At 44.0% G+C, this 25,264-nt stretch overlaps 1 protein-coding gene across 1 annotated transcript in view; it reads left to right on the top strand.

Moving 5' to 3' along the window:
* Positions 1 to 25,005, top strand: part of LOC117440894 (ephrin type-A receptor 4-B-like) — a gene marked incomplete at its 3' end in the record, with an annotated part of 30,355 nt that extends 5,350 nt beyond the window's left edge. Inside the window, exons 4-10 of the mRNA XM_034077109.2 lie at positions 5,464 to 5,799; positions 15,262 to 15,386; positions 15,919 to 16,078; positions 17,184 to 17,295; positions 22,712 to 22,770; positions 23,132 to 23,245; positions 24,820 to 25,005. Coding sequence (XP_033933000.2) covers positions 5,464 to 5,799; positions 15,262 to 15,386; positions 15,919 to 16,078; positions 17,184 to 17,295; positions 22,712 to 22,770; positions 23,132 to 23,245; positions 24,820 to 25,005 — 1,092 coding nt within the window. The remainder of the gene's footprint in view (positions 1 to 5,463; positions 5,800 to 15,261; positions 15,387 to 15,918; positions 16,079 to 17,183; positions 17,296 to 22,711; positions 22,771 to 23,131; positions 23,246 to 24,819) is intronic.
* Between the last annotated feature and the right edge of the window lie 259 nt (positions 25,006 to 25,264).

The following is a 25,264-nucleotide window of genomic DNA, read 5'->3' as shown; positions in this document are numbered from 1 at the left end:
ACAGGATACAATTCACAGTACAACTATAACATGTAGAATAAAAGGCATAAAACGGCAGCAGTTAATACATAGGATAAAACATACGACAAAACACCAATAATAAAAAATAAAAAAAAAGAAGACAGCCACTAACTCACCTCCTCCTCCTCCTCCTCCTCCTCCTCCTCCGACCCAAAGGCCTGTCGGAAGAGGTGGGTCTTTAACCGCCCCTTAAAAACCTCTATTGACGCCGAGGTTTTTATTATTTGGGGGAGTTTGTTCCAAAGCCTTGGGGCCACCGCCTCAAAGGCACGGGCACCCTTAGTCTTTAGCCTGGTTCGGGGCACCCTTAGGAGGCCTTGCTCAGAGGACCTCTCTGAGATTGTTTAAACCACTTTAAAGGAGCAGCACGTAGATATTAAAACAGAGAGGTTAAAAAAACTATTCAAACATCCAACTTTTTTAACCTTAAATTAACTTTCTTTGACTAAATAAAAGCACAGGCCTTATTCCACACGCCCTACTCATTACTGTTTTGCCACATCACTAATATTTTGAGTTACTTGCCCTTATTTTATCCCGCGGCTCATCTCGATTGTCCCGTTAGCCCGTGTGGCATCTGAGCTCGGCTGCCGCGAGCAACAGCTGTCAAAGCTTATTACTGCGCTTATAGTACACGGCCGCGCGATGCCGTTTCAAACTCCACGGTTAGGAACTGAACATTATCTGGACTCCTTCGCCGACCTTTGCAACGTGTGACCTTTAAACTCTCACCCCGTCTGTCGTCTGATGTTTTCCTTCCTCGCACATTTCATTTTTTTTTTTTTACTTCTCACCCACATGTTAGAGCTGTGTAATTACAGCTGTCACTCACACACCCCTCCTCGTCCACATCTTGTTTTCACTCTCTCTCTTTCCGTCTCTCGAAACTCACTCACGAGTCACGGACAGAGCGGATGAAGAAAAAAAAAAGTAATTTCCCAGTTTGCTCGCTGAAGGTCAGGCTGGGAAAGAGCCAGCATCTCTGGTAATTGTGTGTGTGTGTGTGTGTGTGTGTGTGTGTGTGTGTGTGTGTGTGTGTGTGTGTGTGTGTGTGTGTGTGTGTGTGTGGGTGGGTAATTGAAACCGCTTTGATGATTAAAACTGGATGTCATTGTGTGTCGGTCTGTCAGAGACTGTTTTGCACCTTGTTCTTGTGTTCGGCGATTCTTCACGTGCGCTACATTTAATGGAAAAACTCGCTTTTCAGATTACAAGCAACACACACTTAGCTCCCACACTTTGGATCAATATGTCCGAGGATCCTGGAGGGATACATTTGTTTTACGGGGTTTAAGAAACAGATTTGTCCGCGTGTTTGAAAAATACATAGACAAATATATATTCAATGGTCCTTAGATCCAAATAGTTTTAAGATAGGCCACAGGTAGATAATATCCTCTAACAATATGCAGCTAAGTCAATTCAAAGCATTCAGTTAAAATATACAATATTAAAATAAGTTCAGGGCAGGAAAAAGCAATATACATGATATAAATAAAGACACAGGCTTGCACCACAGGGCGGTAATAAGGTTCAGGAACAGACACTGCTGCGTTCAAGTTCAAACGAGGGGGTGTTCTCCATTTTGGGGTTTCTTTTGGCCCTTGATGTGTTTCTCAGATTTTGCCCAGTTTTCTTAGCGGCGGTTTTGTCGGTGGAGGAAGAAGGAGGGATGGGGGGTGAGGAATGAACGCGGACTCGAGGGGGGCATTGCATTAATTCCAGCCGGATGGTAATAGCGGGGTGGATGTTCTGGCCAATTTAGCCTGCTCTTTTACGCGAGCCCTGCGCAATACTCGCCTAACAATCACTGATAGAGAGAGACACAGAGAGAGAGAGGGATGGAAGAAGGAGAACGGGGGGAGAAGAGGAGGAGGAGAAAAAAAACTGAGATTAAAGAAGGAAGTGACAGGAAAGAAACGAGTAAGGCTCGGAGCAAATTACAGAAAAGGAGACGAGGGATAAAATAAAAACTTGCTTGAGGAAAAACTTTCTTAGTTTCCCCTGGAATCCACCCGTAAGGAGGGCACATTTTAAGGCCATGTTGAGCTGACGTTGTACGAAGGTTATGTGAACGTTACTCTCCCCGTCGCTCTCTCTCTCTCCCGGTATTAATTACCGCGTGTCAGTCACAGCTGACGGCTCTCCCACGCTCCCACTGGTGCATTCTGGGAGAGCGACAGGTACAGCCAAAGGTACTGTGTGTGTGTGTGTGTGTGTGTGTGTGTGTGTGTGTGTGTGTGTGTGTGTGTGTGTGTGTGTGTGTGTGTGTGTGTGTGTGTGTGTGTGTGTGTGTGTGTGTGTGTGTGTGGAATGCAGGGGGAATTCTGACATGCAGTGGAATGTGTTGAATACTTTATACTGCAGTCATAAAGTTACGGAGCGCTGTTGCTTGTCATGGCAACGGGCAAACAAAATATTGAAAATAAGGTGATTACACTTGCTGATACAATTATTTATGGGCAACGCTATGACATGAAAGGACTTTTATCTTTAGATTACACTCATTTCCTTTCTTCCCCGAGAGTAAGATAAGAAGACCAATACCACTGTTGTGTCTGTATATTACTGTGAAACTCGGCCCGGGTTAGCTTAGCTTAGCTTAGCAAGATGGCTAGAAGAAGGGACACTAGTTTTCCTGGTTCTGTACAAAGGACACATTTAAAACAACTTGTTACTTCGCCTTCTAAAATGTGTGTGTGTATCTAAAGTATGTTTTTCTCTGCCTGCATGCTTCAAGTTATTAGGCTATGCTAACCTAAGCTAACCAGGGGAGGTTTAGCAAGATGGCTAGAAGAAGTGGAAACACTGTACAAAAACAAAATGTCTTACTAAGTCTTCTAAACGATTGTGTTTCTATAGTATGATTTATTTATGCATCTCTGTCTCAAGGCTATGCTAAGCTAACTATCTCCTGACCACAGCTGCACAGTTAACGCTGTCCAGAAGGGAGACTGTGAGACTCTCATCAACTGGAAGCACATTTCCATCTGTTGTGTTTATGCCTTTGAGGACAAGCACAGAAGACAAGCACGCGCAGATCAACCGGAATTATGATTACCTTTGTCCTGTTAAGTTTACGACGCCTTTTCTCCAGACAGCATCTGAGTGATAGCTTTACTTTGAGGCCGGCTGAGTGTTGAAAGGGAGAAGAGGTTAGCTGAACCTAGCACACTGACAAAGGGTACCTTAATTTAGAAAGCTCATCTGTAACTTGTTCCCATTGTCTCCGAGGCAGACGGGGAGGATGAGGTGAGAGAGCGAGAGGGGCAGTGGTTGTGTGAGACAGAGCTTCATCATCATTTTTAATGAGAATGTATTAATAGGTTGGAGAAAAGGGGAGTTAAGTGATGCCCATATTAACACAGCACAGTCTGCGTCGTCTCGTCTTCATGCTGTTAGTGAGCATCGAGGTTATTTTCAGTTAAACAGACCCTCCTCCCGACTTTCCACCATCCATTTCTCTCCCCCCCCCCCTCCATTTATCCAGACCTGCTCCCCCCATACTAATCAGTGGCTTTCTTTTTTCCTGGATGAACAGACGGTGTTTGTCTTCTCCTTCTGTCCTTCTCATCTCCTCTCAAGGCCTCCCCTTCACATTCCCCACTGTCAGCCACACCGAGAGTAGCATGCGAGTCCATAAACAAACCGTTTTTTTGCATGTATCAAGGGTACAACTGTGCTTCCACGTCTCCATTAAATGCAGCAACAAAAGCGTACGTATTCCTCCTCGGGCGACCACACACTGTCCTCTGCGTCTCCGTGAAATCACTCATTGCCACGCGGCTCCTCCAGAAATAACACTGATAATTAATTTCCGCTGCGAAATGATTCGTCTGTGGACTGACTCGCTTTCATATTTCACCCTGCATCGATCCCTGCAGCCCGCTCGCGTGCGCTTCATTAGTCAGAGTCAGAGAGAGAGAGAGAGAGAGAGAGAGAGAGAGAGAGAGAGAGAGAGAGAGAGAGAGAGAGAGAGAGAGAGAGGGACGACGGAGGGATAGAACAGAGATGGTTAAGTCAATTACCGTCGCTTATGTTTGAAATCAACACAAAAAAACCAAAACATGAATGACAATAGAGCTGACATGTAAATAGATACTGATGAGTTTGTGTCGCTAGCTGTGGAGCTGCTCCGACATAAAGCTACAACGTGCATCAAAGCACTTCTTTACTAACAGGGTCCAAAGCAAACTTTGTGTAAAGTTATTGAGTGGGTGCCGTAAAGCCCCGCTGTTAGCCGCGGGCTCGCGCGCCCAGCCACCTCCAGCTGATGCGACATACGAGTGGGAAAAGAAAGCTGCCGTCCTATTGGATTTCAGTTAACGATTCGAATTAACTGAGGTGAAATGGGATCTTCCCTCGCAGTAATGGACAGGACATTAAAAGGGAATTCAAGAAGCCTCTCAATAAAGGGGAAACCCAGTCAATTATACATTTAAATGTTTCTTATGTGTATATACGAATCGGTTTCACGACTTTCACGATCCCACAGCAAGGATACAATCAAAGAAGTACACGTCCATTATAAGAAAAGTATTTGCAGGATTTACCACAAGGTCATTGTTAATATTGCGATTTGTTTCTATTGAGGGTGTCTTCATTGTTTCACACGTGGCTGTCACCTTTTAATTGTCTACCAACATGAATGTGCTGGATTAGTCATTTTTCATTCTAAATTACTTATTTCCAAAACACAAGATGTCTATTGGAGCTTTTGCATGTAATTTAGTAGAAAAAACAGTGTTGGAGCAAGTCATTATACATACAATTATTTTGCTGTTGTTTTGTATATTTCATTTTTTTTTTTTAACCAGGCGAGGGGGGTTGTTTGATTATTGAAACACAAGAAGAAAACACTAAATTCTTGCCTGGAGAAGTGACATTTGAAGACAAATAGACGCTACCAACAGTTTTACAGCTCCAGTGATTAAATCAACTCAAACTTATTTTTGTCGACCAAACATGTAATACGTGGAGGAAAGCCCAGGTTCCCGTAATCAAATAAGTAACGTCTGTCTCTTTCGGCTACCATAATAAACAAGAGTGTAACCGAGTGCCTGCTCTGGCCTCTAACCACCACTGGTAATACCATCAGCTCTCTCCGCTCTCTTTCTACTTCTCTTGATAATCCTTTCATGCTGATTTCAGAGAGAAGGAAAAGGGAAACGTTAGGAAAGGGTGCGCTCAAGTATTCGTGTGTGAGAGGAAACAATGGGACGACAATTACAAACATGTGATAGATATCCCAAATTAGGAAGTTATTTTGTCAGAGCAGTGTATATCATATATGGAACAAATTGAATACGTCTACAATATACAATCACTAAGCTACAGAAATATATCGAAATAAACTGCAGAAAAAGCCAATATTGCTAAGCAACGCAAACATTTCCCAAAGTGGGATTGATAAAGCACTTCTTATCTTATCTTCCTCCGCAGGCCCTCCGTCGGCGCCCGCCCACCTCATCTCCAATGTGAACGAGACCTCCGTGAACCTGGAGTGGAGCCCCCCGCGCACCACAGGGGGCCGCCAGGACTTGACGTACAACGTGGTGTGTAAGCGCTGCGGACCCGACGGCCGCCGCTGTCAGGCGTGCGGGAACGGCATCCACTTCAGCCCCCAGCAGCTGAGCCTGAAGGGCAACAAGGTGTCCATCAACGAGCTGCAGGCCCACACCAACTACACCTTCGAGGTGTGGGCCGTCAACGGCGTCTCGCCTCAGAGTCCGGGCCCCGAGCAGGCCGTGTCCGTCACCGTGACCACCAACCAGGCCGGTAAGGAACACCGATGGTGGTTCTGAGCTAGTGGGTTAGTGGAAAGGAAATGGTAGAAGACTGGAACCGTTAGGGTTAGGGTTAGTGCAGAACTATTCTGATTCTGATGCTTCATGATTTGGAAAAAGTAGCTAATTGGGATTATTTTAACTAATATTGCGAATATGATATAGGAGGAGAGATTAATCATTTATTTATTGATTTATTTTATTTTTTATTAAGAAGCTCTATACCAAACATATGTTTTGTTATCACTGAACACGAGGATTTGTAAGATGTCTGCTGCTCCATAAGACTTCATTTAAAATAAGATTTTAACACTTTAACAAATATTGTTCTTCCTGGGATTTTAAATTACATTTCGCAAATCCGATAACATTTCCATCGACGGTGCCTTTCTAATTTATTGAAAGACTCGGCTTGTCAAAGTTTATTAAGTCAACATATGTTTTAGCATTTATTTTAATTTGAATTGTTTTGTATTGAACCTTTATTTAACCAGATGAAAAACATTGAGACAAAATCTCATCTGCAACGCTGAGCTGGCCAAGAAGGCAGGTTTCACAATATATGCATTGTTTTCCTATTCAATGTAGATTCATGACTTCTGTGTGAGCAGGCGATGGAACCTGTGTGTGCAGGACACTTTGTAGTGTGGACTTGTACTCGATGCAGAGCACAGGGTGGTTGCACTCAGCGCTTGAAGAAGTTTTTGGGGGTGCAATCTTCGTGTCTCAACATGTTCATTAAAGATGTAAATAGTTTGGGTAAGGCTTGATGATCACCGGGGAGGATGATGGATCCTCTGCAGTGGGAAAGAGTGTTGCATAATTAGGCACGGGAAGTCGGAGGATAGGGGCAACGTGCTATATTTATCTCCCGTGCTAATGAACTAGATGAGTTGTATTGATCTGTGGAGGCCTCATTACAAATACTGCTGGATTGTGTGTGTGTGTGTGTGTGTGTGTGTGTGTGTGTGTGTGTGTGTGTGTGTGTGTGTGTGTGTGTGTGTGTGTGTGTGTGTGTGTGTGTGTGTGTGTGTGTGTGGCCTAGCATTACTATACTTGTGGGGACCTAAATCTGTTTACACAGTCACGTGTGGGGACTCGCCTCCCTTATGGGGACAAAATGGAGGTCCCCACGAGGGGGATCGTTAATTTTAGGGTGAAGACTTGGTTAGGGTTAGGCATGTGTTGGTTATGGTTAAGGTTAGGATAAGTCTCCCAGGAAGTGCATGACAGTCAATGTAATGTCTCCTGAAGTGATGTATACATGGTGTGTGTGTGTGTGTTAGGGGTGTAACGGTATCCGCATTCGTCCCGTCACGGTTCGGACGTCACGGTTCGGCACACGCAGTCACACGGCGAATACGCCTTTTTTTTTACGAGTGGGAAAAAAGTCTGTCATTCAGGGCAGCATCCACTACACTATATATCATCCAGGGGGCGGTATTGCGCCTAAAAGCTGTTTGCCAGCCGCCCTTAAACAACAAATGAAGAACAAGAAGAAACAACAACAAAACGAACTAAATACAAGAAGAAGAAAAGTTAGTATGGTGAGTTCAGATAACACACAGGAGCTAGAACCCACCTGCTTCTTTTAAATCAGCTGTGGGAACATGTCGGGTTCCCTGTGGACTACAACAACGATGAGGTGCGCGAGTGGTGGAGCGGACGAGGACGGTGTGTCGGCGTTGTTCGATAGCGGTGCGGTATGCTAATGCTAACACACGCCAAACATGCTAAATCATATCAGAAGGCATCAGCCAGATTAGCCAATCACCGGAGCCCGGCGAAAGACAGCAGCAGTTCAGCAGCTGATCCCCGCTGTGTTTAAGAAGCCAGGAGACATGAAAGCCGAGAGACCAAAATAAATAACGGAAGCTTTTGGCATAATGTTTTCAACGACTTTGCGCTCTGGAAACACTTTCTTATTATTTATGATATTTTCAAGACATTCTTTTCAGTTTTACAGCTTGATGAAACCTTTTAGTTTGACATCAGCCATTATAGATAATATGGCCATCTGAGTGTACTGTGTATGTTTTTTTTTTAACTGTTTAATACAGTTAATTATTCAAAATGTCAGAGATCTTTATTTTTAAACTGAAACTTGCGCTACTGTTCAAAAGTAAATAACAACAAACCTGGAATTATGCATTTGGGACTTTTTTTTGCTTTTTCTTGTTGTACCGAACCGTGACTTCTGTGAACCGTTACACCCCTAGTGTGTGTGTGTGTGTGTGTGTGTGTGTGTGTGTGTGTGTGTGTGTGTGTGTGTGTGTGTGTGTGTGTGTGTGTGTGTGTGTGTGTGTGTGTGTGTGTGTGTGTGTGTGTGTGTGTGTGTGTGTGTGTGTGTGTGTGTGTGTGTGTGTGTGTGTGTGTGATTATCCTAGTAGAATACACACATGAATACAGCCTCTCCTTTAGGGCCTCTTGCCTGGGGGTGCGTCCAAAGCCCCCCGTTGTTTTGTCATTTAGCCATTTTGTAACCGGTTGTTGTGCAAATGGATTTTACGACCCCGGCCCCTTCTCTTCATCCCTCCCTGCTCTCCTCCACTTATAGCCGATCATTACCCTGGTCTTCTTTACTGCTCTGCTCTTGGGTGGCAAGCTAAGTGCCTTTTTGTGTGTGTTTTTTTATCACTAATTTCCATCCCTGGGAAAAGCGAATGTCTTGAATAGGACTTGGCCCTGGCAGTCTGAGGACACACAGTGGCTCGATGTATCATCTGGGGTCAGGGAGATGAATGGATGCGCTGCCTATGGGAGAGCTGCCAGGACGTGAGTGTGGGGGCTGCAGTGGAGCCCTGGAGTCCGGGGTCGGTCACACAGGCGCACCACTGCACATGGATTCATACAGTAGTCACACACACACACACACACACACACACACACACACACACACACACACACACACACACACACACACACACACACACACACACACACACACACACACACACACACACACACACACACACACACACACACACACACACACGTTGATGTCCCCCAGAGGTTGCTTGAGGCTAATCTGCTGACTTCAACTTGTAAGATACTGTATCGATGATGTTGCCTTTGGCTCGTCACCGGTGCGTGTTCCACAACTGTTCCCCGGGATTAGTTATATGAAGCTTGCAGCCGGAAGCTCTATTATGGCGTGTGTGTGTGTGTGTGTGTGTGTGTGTGTGTGTGTGTGTGTGTGTGTGTGTGTGTGTGTGTGTGTGTGTGTGTGTGTGTGTGTGTGTGTGTGTGTGTGTGTGTGTGTGTGTGTGTGTGTGTGTGTGTGTGTGTGTGTGTGTGTGTGTGTGTGTGTGTGTGTGTGTGTGTGTGTGTGTGTGTGTGTGTGTGTGTGTGTGTTTTGACTGCTTGGCTAAAAGTGAGAAAATGTGTTACGCAGAATGTTTCTACGTTCCTGGATGGAGATGGATAATCTACATTTGCCACTCAAACAATGTCCTCTATGTGTCCCGGGGTGTGCGTGTCTTCTCTAATGTGTGTGTGTGTGCGTGTGTGTGTGTGTGTGTGTGTGTGTGTGTGAGTGTGCATGTTAAAAAGCATAGCTCCAGACTGATTGGATTTCTTGCTGCTAATGCTCGGTAGGGGCTTTGGAAGCTCTGGTTTCAGCCGTTGGTAATCCAGCCAGTCATCTGCGGCTGTCCCTCTCCCTGCATCGCCTCCCCTCATCCAGACATCGAGGATTACACATTTATTATCATAGCTTCATTGGGATTTATAAGTGCTGCGGATAAGACACCGCTGCCTCCGCCTTTCCATTCAAGTTCACATTTCAGCTGGAGAGAAAGAAGCAGGTTAGAAGAAGGGCGCGCTTAAGTGTTTTAGCGAGAGAGGAAACAATGGATGAAGGTGCATTGCAGACAAAGGACAACGATTAGATGGATATATATTTGATTCATCCCGAATGATTGTGTCATGGCAGCAGAGATGTCGAGCATAACACGAGTTACAAGTATTTTAAAGATACAATAAGATACAAATATGAGAAATTCACAATAGAAAGGAAATATATCACTATCTAAATAATACACTATATAACGAATACATGGAATACTCCACAATACATAAGCTACATAAATATATATGAATATACTTAAGACACATATTGGCATTGGATTATACGTACATAACAATTGTGCAAAGTAGTTTTTGTGCCAATGAAGACAAGCTTGAGTTTCTGTGTGTTCAAAGAGGTCAGATTCAGCGTCTCGACGTGAACAATCCCTCCGTCGTAAATCAGCCGGGGTGTAACCCTTTCACCGGACTGCGTAAGGAAAAGGAGGCGAGTTGAGGGGGGGGGGATGTCCAGCTTTGAGCTGACCCCCAGCTGTAAATGGATGTTTTTCCCCCCCTTCATGGGATCAAGCACTTTGAGCGTGTGTGAGAAAGAGGGAAATAGCTGAGCGAGAGGTGTTTATGTCTCGATACAAAATACTTGGCAGGCTTAGGTGACCGAAAGTGAATTAGTGCGGCAGGGAGTGTGTGTGTGGGCACGTCTGTCAGAACACATGTGTGTGAGTTTCCATCGCTTTGGCAAATCGGACAGATGTGGAAATGTGTCCGGGGAGATGGAAGCAGGCTTTACAGAGCTGCACGGGAAGGATCTCGTAGGTGGGAGACGTTTTTCTCGACACCCTAAAAAACGTCTCCAAAAAAAAAATCGAGTGAGTCCAATCTGGCAACCGGGCGTCCAATCTGGCAACCGGGCGTCCAATCTGGCAACCGGGCGTCCAATCTGGCAACCACATGTGCATCCAGGCCCCTGCCTCTATTAATGTCAAACTGTTATCGACCACATATTCACGCAACCAACCGCAGCTGCTCCTCACAACACAAGTACACGCTCGCAAAGACAACTTTACTCACTGAACTGAACCTCACTCGTTATAATGTCTGCACAGGCGGGTAGGGGTAGGGGTAGGGTGATTGAGTTCCCCCTGTCTGTGGGAGATAATGGGGCCAGGTGTGTGTTTTTCTATGTGAACTTCTATCTTGTTGTTGGTGTAATGTGGTGTGTGTGTGTGTGTGTGTGTGTGTGTGTGTGTGTGTGTGTGTGTGTGTGTGTGTGTGTGTGTGTGTGTGTGTGTGTGTGTGTGTGTGTGTGTGTGTGGTGTGTGTGTGTGTGTGTGTGTGTGTGTGTGTGTGTGTGTGTGTGTGTGTGTGTGTGTGTACACGTTGTGCAAGCTGTGTGAGAGTTTCCACACAATTTCTCAAATGAGATCTGAATATTCATTGCATCAATTATTCCACCGGCGTTTTTCGGCCCGCTGGTTTAGGAGTCGGGTTGCCAGAAACTGACCATGATCAAAATCGATTATTCGGCAGCCCTGGCGAATAATAATCGATTATTCGACCGACCCCCGCAAAACAAACTGGTGGTGTGACCAATGGCCATTTACAATTATCAGGGTTCGTACGGTCATTGAAAACCTGGAAAAGTCATGGAAATTCAAAATGCAAATTCCAGGCCCTGGAAGAGTTATGGGAAACGATGTTTTTCCCAAAGTTTTGGAAAAGTCATGGAAATGTAAATAGAGTTGCGTCAAATATAATTTACATTTTATCTAATCGCCAAAATAATCTGCGGTCGCGAGCTGTTATGTGCCATCATGACGCGCATGGTGTTATTGTTTCATATATGAAGCGCGAGCTGTGTGCTCGAGTCTTCCTGCCTGTCGGTTGAACTCTACTGCTCCGGTATGACGGTCAGCTACATTAGCTACGGTGCGTTCGTTAACTGTGCGGAGTCACTGTGGCGCAGACTGCACCGCTGGTGAACAGCTGTTAGAACGGGCCGTTCAGGTGTTCAGAGCAGAGCGGCAGAGCGTGATGTGAACTGAAATATGTTTCTGTCACAATATCATTAAGGAATCGTTGAGCTAGCTAGCTAGCATACATTGTCACTATCTGCTAACGTTAGCTTTAGCCTTCGTTTTCTAATAGTTTTTTTCATAGGCTATAAACGGAGGTGGTATAAGTATAGATATTATGCTAGAGTAAAAGTAGAAGTACTCAGATCTTGTACTTGATTAAAAGTAGAAGTACTCAGATCTTGTACTTGATTAAAAGTAGAAGTACTCAGATCTTGTTCTTAAAAGTAGAAGTACTCAGGTCTTTTACTTAAGTAAAAGTAGAAGTACTCAGGTATTGTACTTGAGTTAAAGTAGAAGTACTCAGATAAGTAGAAGTACTCAGATATTGTACTCGAGTAGAAGTACTCAGATCTTGTACTTTAGTAGAAGTGGAAGTACTCAGGTCTTGTACTTGAATAAAAGTAGAAGTACTCTGATCTGGTAGTAAAAGTAGAGGTACTCAGATCTTGTACTTGAGTAAAAGTAGAAGTACCAGAGTGTAGGAATACTCTGTTACAGTAAAAGTCCTGCATTCAAAATGTTACTCAAGTAAAAGTAGAAAAGTATTCTCATCAAAATATAGTGAAAGTAGCGACAGTAAAAGTAGTCGTTGTGCAGATTGGTCCATTTCAGAATAATATATATGATATGTTTTATAATGATTGATCATGAAAGTGTTCTCAAAGCTGGTGAAGGTGCAGCTAGTCTGAATGACTTTGTAGACTGCAGGGTAGCTGGTGGATTTACTCCAGGTGGAACTAAAGTCTGATTCAACACTTGGTTAGATTTCACATCATTCATCCACATCTGTAGAGTAACTAAATGTATTAAATACATGTAGTGGAGGAAAAGTACACCATGTACCTCTGAACTGTAGTGGAGTAGAAGTACACCATGTACCTCTGAACTGTAGAGGAGTAGAAGTACACCATGTACCTCTGAACTGTAGTGGAGTAGAAGTACACCATGTACCTCTGAACTGTAGTGGAGTAGAAGTACACCATGTACCTCTGAACTGTAGAGGAGTAGAACAAGTACAAAGAAGCAAAACATTGAAATACTTAAATAAAGTACAAGTATCTCAAAATTGTACCCACGTATAGTACTTGTTGAGTTTATGAACTTAGTTACTTTACACCAGTGGCTATAAAGATAGAAAGACTAAGCCTTGCACAGGCATGACAATACATTTTCTAAATGCTCAACAGTGCTGCCAGAATTATAAACTGACTGCTACACAATTAAAATAAATGCTTTTATATATTTCTATTAGATGTGACTCTTTGGCGTTTCTGTTATTATTGACACTGCTGCTTTCAGGGGTCGGGTCCTTGCCACCTTTTTCATACCAGCCTCCCTGACTACAGTTGCTTTAGCGTGTAGAAGCTAGTAAGCCTACTATTTGATTTGTTTTAGATAGGCACTACATGTTTCATATGCAGACCTTATTTTCCTGTTCCATGTTCAAATAAACCATTTTCAGTGGGAATTTTTTTTTGGTCATCGAAAATGAGGTAAAGGTCATTGAGAAGTCATGGAAAAGTCATTGAAAATCATTGGTGAAAAAGTGTATGAACCCTGAATTATTAATACTATTACTATTATTAGCATATATATATTTATATATATTTTGTTTGAAACTAAGCCAGAAAATAAATAATAAAAAATAAATAAATAAATAAAATCGATTTTTAAAAATAATATTCGATTATAGAGACTATAACGAATATTCGAATAATCGAATAATCGCTGGCATCCCTATTTAGGAGTCGGTTGGAGATTGTCCGAGCTGCCCCACATAATGAATCCACAGAGGTGCCAGCTAGTCTAGCTCGGGCTGCCCGAGTCGCGGCCTCAGGTTAAACCGTTCTCTTTTCATAAAGACATATCAGGTTTAGTCTGGCATCGGCACGGCAGACTTTAAAACCTGTGTGTTAGTTTGCCTTTTAAGTTTCTGACTACTTTATATTACACAGAAAAACTTGGCCTTGATGGACTTCTGGCTGTTTTAACCTTGCAGTCCCACGTCGGGGATTTCAAAAGGGACCACTCAGAAAATCACTCATCTTTACCCTCACATTAGTCCAGGGGAAAATAAAATTGCAACAAGAGGAGGGCCGAACACGATTAAATTGCCATATCTGTCATCTTTGGAGGAAAGATGGATGTGTGGATTACCGCCGGGGCACGGAGGCCTGCGACCCCTCGGGGGTTTTCTTTCCGAGGCAGAGCGTCCTCACAAAGCCCCTGGAGAGCCTTCAAATGGGCTCTGGCTGCCGGGTAAGATTGATCGAAGGGATACAAATGGCCGCCATCTAATTGTTTAACGGAGACGCAACACATTAGGCCAACAGGATTACACAACCTTGGGTTAATCTGTTTACCGAGAGATGTCTGCAATCCCATCCCTCTCCATACCTCTCTCCCCCCCCGCCTCCAGTCACAACCCCACCCCCCCCCCGCTGAAACTCAATAGCAGGCATGGTGCTTGAATTCCAGGCCGGCTTGAACCCAACCCCCGGCTAAAAGCAGGGGTTTGTTGGCGTTAGCTCCAAGGCTATGCTCCCTGGAGCCCCCGGTCAAAGTGATGGGAATGTATAAAATGTCATAGATAATCCGATCATAATCGGCGGACCGCGAACCCCTCATTAATCATCCCACTGTAATGTTTTAAAAGGCAGATGGTCTGGAACGAGTAAGGTTACAGTATCACGGAGGAGCAGAGGTCAACGATACGCTCCTTTTGAACGAGGACGAGCAGACGACGCTGCGGTTTCACGCTGCCTGGGCGTCCGTGGAGACGTGTTTTTGTTCTGGCTCTGCGGAGAAATAGATGAACGACTTGTTGACTTCTGATGTACCTGAGCCTTTTGTTCCTTGGTCTATATCTCCACCTGCTCGACTATTAATCCTCTGCTCGAAACTCAATCTGCTCGCGAGTGTCTCCCTGTTTACCCGGCCTCTCCTGCGCCTCTGGGTTTCTCTCCGTCGCTTCAAGAGTGTAAGTGACCCAATTTTAGTGTTGTCACACTCCCCGAAGATAGAGGTTTGATTTGTGCACGAATGGAGGGGAGGGACGCCATTATCTGTGCTTTAACCTTCACATGTTAAAGACGTCTGAACACAGATAGCACGGCCCCTTGAAATATGGCCTCATTATCAGCGGCAGCAGAAAGGACTCCAGATAAGATCGCTCGCTGGAGCTTTAATGAAACCAATTGATTTGCTCTCTTAAAAAGACAAAAACTAAGACTTGTGTTGAGCTTTGGCGAGGTGGACTTCGCCGCAATGCGAGGTTCGTCTCCGTGTAATCTGCACAAGATGAAGTTGGACATTATTTTGCCGGGGCTGTAGGAACAGTGGCATCGGCCGAGTGGAAATTGGATCAATGTTATGGATGCTAACCGTTAGTTGTCGAGTGTATTACCGTACAGCGTGTGGCCGGACGCCTCCGAGTTCAAACTGAATGTGTTTGAGTTTCTCAGCAGGAGGTAAGAGTGGGGGGATTCAGGAGGGCAGCTCCACACACTGAAACAACGTGGAGGAGAAGCTGAGGGCTAAACGTGTGCTTTCTTTGATCGTCTTTGCAGCTCCTTCTCCGGTGAGTTCCATCCAGGCGAAGGATATCACACGACACACCATCTCCCTGGCCTGGCAGCCGCCGGATCGAGCCAACGGCGTCATCCTGGAGTACGAGGTCAAATACTACGAGAAGGTGAGGGCTCTCATGGGAGATGGGGTTTCTGCTGATGCGGAGAATCTCAAAATGGCCGTATGAGTCATGACGCTAGATGTTATAGTTAGAAACGTTTTTCTCATTGTGTCTGACTTTACTGCTTTGATGGTGGAGACGGAGACACCATTCAAGCTGTTATGCCTGACCCTAAATACAAGCTGAACTGATGAGGGGATGGAGGCAGGTGTCCTCGAGGGCAGGATACAAGCTGAACTGATGAGGGGATGGAGGCAGGTGTCCTCGAGGGCAGGATACAAGCTGAACTGATGAGGGGATGGAGGCAGGTGTCCTCGAGGGCAGGTGGTTGTAGGGCTGAATGTGAACGGGTGAAACTAATAATGCCCGGACACAGAATCAAAAAAGACGGGAAAATACAGACTGTTCCCAGACAGGAAGTAAACAGGCATGACATGAGACAACTAAGCACCTGTATGTTTCCACAGCCGGTGAGGAAAGCACATCGGGTGATTCCCTCTTTGTTTCTTACTCTCTCGCCATCTGTTGTCCTCAGGATCAAAATGAGAGAAGCTACAGAATCATAAAGACGTCGTCCAGAAACACCGACATCAAGGGTCTCACCCCGCTCAACTCCTACGTGTTTCACGTCCGCGCTCGCACGGCGGCGGGCTACGGGGAATTCAGCGGACCCTTCGAGTTCATGACCAACTCCGGTGAGTTCAGCTTTTTCTTCATGAGCACTGCGTAAAAACAGGCTGCATAACGCCCGCTTCGCCACGTCCTGCCGTGATAGCATATTGTTACGTCTCGTTCATTGCAGAGTCATTAATCAAAATGGCTGCCATCTATAAAAGATAAATGATGTTTTGCTGCAGCACCGGACTGGCAACTGAAGCAGTTTTCCATTGTTCAAGTTGCATTGCGTCTCCGTGGACGTGCCAGCGAAGGGTGCAAGCTGTATGACATTTGGAAGAATGATGTTATTTTTATTTTGAAGCTGCATGGGGTCTGTTTTCGCCTCTCGTCATAAATGTTTTAAAGAATTCTAAAGCAAGACGACTTGATCAAACCCTAAAATACCAACAGCAGCTACTTGTTTGTGTTAACTTTAGATATCAATTGAGGCCCATTGAATAATTGTTAAAAACCCTTTATTTCCATTTAATCTGTGGAGCAGCCACAAAAACATCTTGGTACGAGCTGAGTCAACATTAAAGTATATATACTCGTGAAATAGACCATTTTAATTGAAATGGACGGAAAAACGGAATATTAAACATGTATAGCTTTATATCCTGCAACCGTTTCCCACCAATCAGGACAAGGTGTTGATGCAACAGTTCCTTTCCCTGCCAATCAGGACTGCTTTCAGTTCTATTACCCCGGATACAGGCTTATAAAAAAGCTTTTTCAATAAAGTGAACATATTAATCAATTATATATATATAAATATAATTTATTATATATATTTATATAAGTATCGAAAGTATCTCTTGGATAAATGTTGGCCCTTGGACAAATGTAGTTGGTGACCCCTGACATAGAGGGTTATATCTGCACTGTAGGCGCTGGTGTCCTTTTGTGATGATAATGAAACGGTCAAGCACGCATCCTAAAGACCTGTCATTGTCTTAGTGTAAAGGAGGAGGAGACAGAGGGAGGAAGTATGCAGGGGGACCGTATACAGGCTGTTTCATGTGCGATCGAACGCAATGATATTGACTTTGTTTTCCGTGTTTTTCCAACTGTCCTCCCTTTCCTATTTTCCTCCCCTTCCTCTCCTTCGTTTCCTCCCATCTTCCCTCCACTTTTCCTCAGTTCCAGCTCCCATTATCGGGGACGGGACCAACTCCACGGTGTTACTGGTGTCGGTGGTGGGCAGCGTGGTTCTCCTCCTCATCCTCATCAGCGCCTTCGTCATCAGCCGAAGGTGAGCGCCACCATCCTTTCTGCTTTCTGTCTGAACATGTTTCCCACCGGATATCTTGCTTAGCAGACATGTGGAGAACACAGAGAGTACACACGTCCTGTACTCAAGTAGAAGTACAGATACTCGTGTTCGAAAGTACTCTGGTGAAAGTAGAAGTACTGACTAAACTTCTTTACTCAAGTGAAAGTAAAGGCTTTGAAGTGTACTTCAGTAGAAAGTACCCATAGCTAGCAGCTGCTTTAAAGAGTACCTGACCTCCCTTTATATCAATAGAACAATAATGTCATTGTTAGCTAATGAATGTTTCCATGCTGAACAACGGCAACATGACAACGTTTCCATTGGTCCCTCTTCTTTAGAGAAGACCAGGAAGTGATGGATACACGGATCAGGTTCCAACCAATAGGCACGCAGTGACTCTAAAGAATAATGACCACGCACCAACACACATTCAGACTAAAGGAACCAGCTGTTTGGGAAATGAGAGAAGTAGAAAGTGCAGGTATTTGAGTTCAACATGAGAGAAGTAGAAAGTACAGGTATTTGAGTTCAACATGAGAGAAGTAGAAAGTACAGGTATTTGAGTTCAACATGTACAGTAAGAAGTAGAAAGTACAGGTATTTGAGTTCAACATGTGAGAAGTAGAAAGTACAGGTATTTGAGTTCAACATGTGAGAAGTAGAAAGTACAGGTATTTGAGTTCAACATGTAAGAAGTAGAAAGTACAGGTATTTGAGTTCAACATGTAAGAAGTAGAAAGTACAGGTATTTGAGTTCAACATGTAAGAAGTAGAAAGTACAGGTATTTGAGTTCAACATGTGAGAAGTAGAAAGTACAGGTATTTGAGTTCAACATGAGAGAAGTAGAAAGTACAGGTATTTGTGTTCAACATGTAAGAAGTAGAAAGTACAGGTATTTGAGTTCAACTTGAGAGAAGTAGAAAGTACAGGTATTTGGGTTCAACATGAGAGAAGTAGAAAGTACAGGTATTTGTGTTCAACATGTAAGAAGTAGAAAGTACAGGTATTTGGGTTCAACATGAGAGAAGTAGAAAGTACAGGTATTTGAGTTCAACATGTAAGAAGTAGAAAGTACAGGTATTTGAGTTCAACATGAGAGAAGTAGAAAGTACAGGTATTTGTGTTCAACATGTAAGAAGTAGAAAGTACAGGTATTTGAGTTCAACTTGAGAGAAGTAGAAAGTACAGGTATTTGGGTTCAACATGAGAGAAGTAGAAAGTACAGGTATTTGGGTTCAACATGAGAGAAGTAGAAAGTACAGGTATTTGAGTTCAACATGTAAGAAGTAGAAAGTACAGGTATTTGGGTTCAACATGTAAGAAGTAGAAAGTACAGGTATTTGGGTTCAACATGAGAGAAGTAGAAAGTACAGGTATTTGAGTTCAACATGTAAGAAGTAGAAAGTACAGGTATTTGGGTTCAACATGAGAGAAGTAGAAAGTACAGGTATTTGTGTTCAACATGTAAGAAGTAGAAAGTACAGGTATTTGGGTTCAACATGTAAGAAGTAGAAAGTACAGGTATTTGGGTTCAACATGTAAGAAGTAGAAAGTACAGGTATTTGAGTTCAACATGTAAGAAGTAGAAAGTACAGGTATTTGAGTTCAACATGTGAGAAGTAGAAAGTACAGGTATTTGAGTTCAACATGAGAGAAGTAGAAAGTACAGGTATTTGAGTTCAACATGTGAGAAGTAGAAAGTACAGGTATTTGAGTTCAACATGTGAGAAGTAGAAAGTACAGGTATTTGAGTTCAACATGAGAGAAGTAGAAAGTAAAAAGTCGTCAGGAAAATAAGTAGTGGAGTAAAGTACTGATACCAGAAAAATGTACTTAAGTAACAAAGTATTTGTACTCCACTACCTCCCACCTCTGGAGAAACACACACACACACACACACACACACACACACACACACACACACACACACACACACACACACACACACACACACACACACACACACACACACACACACACTCACACTCACAGAATCAGACAGCTAGCGCTAACGCAGGATGAGTGATGACTCGCCACACGTGATTGACAGCTCCGGCAGCTGAAGAGATGCAATCAGCTCCATCCTCCTTCCCTCAGATAGTTGCTGCAATCTCGACCGCCAGTTATTTTTTCTCCCTCTGACCGCCGTGAGGAGAGGGGGAGGGGGAGGGGGAGGGGGGGCGCAGCCAATGAGATAAGCGGGGGAATGAAAAGCAGGCGATAGAATACAGAGCGAGGGGAAAGGCTGAGAGGCATCAGGTGGATTTGCAGTGACCCAATCTCAGGGTGTTAACCAGCGACAAAGCACCGTCACACGGATGGGATTACATGCAGATGGGCACCTCGGGGTGTTGAACACGCTCCCCCCTGTAAGGATAGACGGATAGATACTTTATCTATCACAAGTTGGGAAATGATTTTGTCACAGCAGCAGTGTGGCTGTCAATCAACAAGAAGTAGAAAATAAGTACAACAAAATTGAATAAAAAAAATAATAATAAGTATCGAAACATTATAAAAATATGTGTGTGTGTGTGTGTGTGTGTGTGTGTGTGTGTGTGTGTGTGTGTGTGTGTGTGTGTGTGTGTGTGTGTTTGCACATCGTTATGTAAAGAAAGAGTATTGTGGATTGTTAATGGCTTGTGTTTCAAGAGCAGTCGTTGAGTGTGCCTCTTTGTATGGAAAGCATGTGTATTGAGAATGATGGGGAGTGAAGGGGGCTGTTGATTGTGTGTGTGTGTGTGTGTGTGTGTGTGTGTGTGTGTGTGTGTGTGTGTGTGTGTGTGTGTGTGTGTGTGTGTGTGTGTGTGTGTGTGTGTGTGTGTGTGTGTGTGTGTGTGTGTGTGTGTGTGTGTGTGTGTGTGTGTGTGTGTGTGTGTGTGTGTGTGTGTGTGTGTGTGTGTGTGTGTGTCCTCGTCTCCACGTGATTGCCTCTCTCACTCCGCGGCCAAGCAGGTGGTCGTCTCAGCCTTTTTTATATGCATGTGACGGCCACTGTCATTGTGCTGCCGCGGCCCTCCTGTGATTGTGGGGAGGGTCTGTAATCAAGCGGTCGTTGGCCATCATTACCCAGCCATGGAGGAGGACAATGTGGCGCACATCTGGTCATTTCCTCCACTGACCCCACACATCAATATCACACAGGTGTCAGCCTGCCTCTGGGATTGGGAGGGATCTAAAGTGCATCTTCTGTATACGATTGAATCGCCGCTTTAATGCTCCGTGCCCTTCAGAAACCTTCAGGGTATTTCTGACTCAAAGTAGAAATGCCCTGTCGGCTGTCGCTGATCAGACTGAGACCGAGTGTCCGCGAGATATAATAATACATTTTATTTCGATAGCGCTTTTCTTGAACCCAAAGACGCTTTACATTCGGGAGGGAGGGGAGACAAACAAAACGAAACGGATACAGAGTTAAGAGGTGGGTTTTGAGGCGGGACTGGAACAGGTTGAGGGACTCAGGCTCACGGAGGTCTTGGGGGAGGGACTTCCAGAGCTTCGGGGCTGCCACAGAGAAGGCTCTGCCCCCGAAGCTCCGGCTGAGGTGGATCTGAGGGACCGGGGGGGTTGGTAGAGGATGAGGAGGTCAGTGAGGGTACATATACCTAAGCTAACAAAAGTGGAAATGCTGTTTCTGTCTGGCGCATTTGAATAATTAATTAACAACCAATCAATGTCTGATAAGTGATTGTGTCTCCATTCCGTATCCTTGAGTGATTGATAAGTGGGTATGGAGTCTTGGTTTGAGTTTTAATTACTGAAGTGACACTTGGTATTATTCGACTGAAGACCAAGAGGTTCATTTTAAGTTGAAGTTCTGATGGTAGCTTATTTTTGTTTTAACATCACTTTCAAACTCGAATAATCCGTCTTAAACTTTATAAAACCTTTAAGTCAATATTACTTACAACTACTTCTTTTCTTTGGGACCAATGGCCCCACTGAAGGACGGTTAAAGAAAAGAAAACGTTGGGGAATACACATTCAATTGCTCCATGTTTCTTACTCAGAGTTTATTTATTCTCAATCTGTTAACGTTACAGTCTCCTCCAATACTTTATATATTAATTCTTATTTTCATTGTAAATAAGAATTTGTTCTGAATTGATTTTCCTGGATAAATAAAGGTTCTACTACTACTACTACATATTCACTGACCTTTGACATTTTTTAAATACTGCTTCTCATTGTCTTAAAAAGTGGACATATTTGTTTCTCGCTTATTATTTTACATGTATTTCTTAACAACCTTTGCCTTCCTCTTATCTAACGAGTTAACCTAGATATTTGGATTCTGAAAACCAACCGACTTTTACCATTTCAAATGTTATTGGATATCCCAACGTTTACAAATAATTAAATTCAATCAGTGGTCCAACTACAATAACTCTGTACAAATACGTGCAATAGAGTTGTGAAATACCATTTCTGATTACCTGCAGCCCTCTAGACCAGGGTGTCAAACTCAAGGCCCGCGACTTCATTTTCTGTGGCCCCACACGAGCTCTGAAAGAATATAATATGTTTTTTATATGGTTACATGGCGATTTAGAGAAGCACGTTGCCCATAAACTACATGTCCCACAATGCATCTCAAATTTGACTTTTGTTTTTTGTCAGTTTTTTTTATTCCAAAATGTCTTTTTTATTTTTTGGACTTTTTTTCCCAGAATTTAACTTTTCTTTTTAAATCATTTTGTGACATTCTCACTGAAGAGACTTGCAATGACTTTCCCTAGACTTCTGCTTTCAGACGTAGTTAATTATGAAGTTATTACCCTATCACAGGGGTGTCAAACTCAATTTCATCACGGGCCACATTAGAATTATGGTTGCACTCAAAGGGCCGGTGGTAACTTTAAGACTATATAAATATACATAGATAAATATAAATAAAATATATATAAAATAATGTATTATCTTACAATATTTCCTCTGCATTGGATTATTATCGGATAGGGTAATAACTTAATACTTAACTACGCCTGAAAGCAGAAGTCGAGTAAGTAATTGCAGTGCGCATCTCACAAAATGAGATGCATTGTGGGACATGTAGTTTATGGGCAACATGCTCCTGTAAAGCGGTGGCCCACATCAAATGAAGTGGCGGGCCGGATTTGGCCCCCGGACCTTGAGTTTGACACCCCTGCTATCAGATAATAATCCAATGCAGAGGCAATAATGTGATATAATACATTATTTTATATATATTTATATATGTATGTTGATATAGTCTTAAAGTTACAACCGGCCCTTTGAGTGCAACCATAATTCCTACGTGGGCCGTGATGACATTGAGTTTGACCCCCCGGCCCTAGACTCTAATGAGAGGGTTATTCTGTGTACTTGACATTTGAAGTTGTACGTTGACCGTCCCGCTGTTTTTGCCCCCAGAAGGAATAAATACAGCAAGGCCAAGCAGGACTCTGACGAGGAGAAGCACTTACATCAAGGTAACTCACACGCTAAACCCCACGCCTACACACTCTATAATTGAAAAACATTAGTGCTGTCATCTGTGTGCATGTGCATCCACTCTCACCCGCAAGCGAAGTTAATGTATTCGCATCCTAACATTCTCCAAACACCTCATTATCAAGTCGTCAGTGTTGGTATTTCCATCCCACAAAAACATTTTTAAGTTAATGAGCTCCATCTTCTTTGGAGTCAGCCATAGTGACAAGAACAACAATGGAGTCACGAGGGTGAGGCGAGGTATGGAGGGGAGGAGGAGGAGGAAGGCGGTGTGCACTCCAGCATGATGGACATAAAGAACAGATACAGGAACTAATCAACCTTCCTTCCTTTCCTCAGGAGTAAGGATATACGTTGACCCCTTCACCTACGAGGACCCCAACCAAGCCGTCCGAGAGTTCGCCAAGGAGATCGACGCCTCCTGTATCAAGATCGAAAAAGTTATCGGCATCGGTAAGCAGACATACTTTGTTCTTTATCCAGCGTCTTACATTTTGAATCACATTTCAAATCGATTGTTTTAGAAGCAGAGTTTCTGCTGTGCCGAACTTTGGACAAAAGCATTTCTCAAAACAATAAGTGCAGTTAACCGTGAAGGTACCAACTCAAGAAAAGCAAGAATCCTGTAGATTCATACGTTTGAATTATCCAAACCATTGTAGGTGATTCGTACAGAAGTAATATATATATTCTCTGTATTGGCCAAGGTGGAAAGGAAACAGCTGGGTTCCCAATCTGCCCTTCTTTAGTCCTTCATTTGGAGTTTGTTCCACAATTGTCGAGCCACTATAGCAACAGGAATCCACTTAAAAGGCGCTTTCACACCGCAGTACTTTCCCCACTTTAGTTCATGAGAACTCTTTAGTTCTCAGTAACTAAGTACAGATCGCGTTCACACCGGAATGAGTCCCTGAGGGAGGATTAGGCAAATGAAGCCGCTGACGTCACTTCTTCTTCTTCTGCTTTGGGTTTACTGGCAGGCCGCAAACCACTTCACGGCGTATACTGCCGCCCGAAGTCCCCGGCCGGAAGTCCCCGGAGTTGGGGAAGGCTTCAGTAGAAGCTGCTGGGACTCCCAGCAGCTTCTACTGAAGCCTTCCGAGTAAATCGCCAGAACGCCGACACCTCCTCATCTCCACCGCTCCCATGTTTTATTTTGTGTTGCCATAAGTTAGTCTCTCTGCGTTTCTGCGCTGGGCTAATGCTAATGCTAATAATGCTAATGCGAGGATAATAAAATGGCGAGTTTCACGGGGCGTGGTTTGCAATCCGCCCAATCAGACACGGGAATCTTTTTCTCCCACGAAAAGGATGTGAAAAGATTCTGATGAACACATTTGAGTTCCGGCTCTTTTTGGTGTGAACGCGACATTTCGGAACTAAAGTGGGAAAAGTGCTGCGGTGTGAACGCGGCTAGTGGGATAATAATAACATGTTATATTCATATCATGCAAATTCCCTGCAGCCAGTATATCTTTCCCAGGGACTCCTGTCTGCGTGCGGCTTTACATGCCCTCCTTGAGAACACAGACCGTTGTTTTCCGAGACAATACTATTTCAACAGGAGTGGAAACAAACCAAAAACCAAAGGAGGCTAAATATGTTGTATTCCTGTGGCCAGAGAAAAGTCGTCCGATGACAGAATCATAAAGAGAAAGAATCAATACCCATTTCCCCCTCACTTCCAGTGGGCGAGGGGGGGGGGGTTAGAGACCCTGATCAATGTCTAAAGAAGACCTTTTCTGACTTACACACACACACACACACACACACACACACACACACACACACACACACACACACACACACACACACACACACACACACACATAGCCATTTCTACACTGTAGCTTTGTGCATATGACAATAAAACCTTGGAATCTTGAATCTTGAGAGTGTGTCATAATTTTTAACCCGTGTGTGTGTGTGTGTGTGTGTGTGTGTGTGTGTGTGTGTGTGTGTGTGTGTGTGTGTGTGTGTGTGTGTGTGTGTGTGTGTGTGTGTGTGTGTGTGTGTGTGTGTTCTAGGGGAGTTTGGAGAGGTGTGCAGCGGCCGCCTGAAGATGCCGGGCAAGAGAGAGATCTGCGTGGCCATCAAGACGCTGAAGGCCGGATACACGGACAAGCAGAGGCGGGACTTCCTGTCCGAGGCCAGCATCATGGGCCAGTTCGACCACCCCAACATCATCCACCTGGAGGGCGTGGTCACCAAATGTACGGCAAGCAACACGCTTTCACACACACAACAACACACACACACACACCCACACACACACACACACACACACACACACACACACACACACACACACACACACACACACACACACAACAGTTTAGAGCAAGACTTCTTTCCATTTCCGGATAATTGGAGAACATCATTTGGTGCTTTTGTCATTCAAGACACCTTTGGGGAATTTAAATTGCTTCAGGAAATTGCAATCATACTCTCACACACAGAACCACACACACA

The sequence above is a fragment of the Pseudochaenichthys georgianus genome, unplaced genomic scaffold (assembly GCF_902827115.2).
Source record: "Pseudochaenichthys georgianus unplaced genomic scaffold, fPseGeo1.2 scaffold_1304_arrow_ctg1, whole genome shotgun sequence".
Lineage (NCBI taxonomy): Eukaryota > Metazoa > Chordata > Actinopteri > Perciformes > Channichthyidae > Pseudochaenichthys > Pseudochaenichthys georgianus.
The sequence above is the reverse complement of the archived record's forward strand: the minus strand, read 5'-3'. Positions and strand labels throughout refer to the sequence as shown.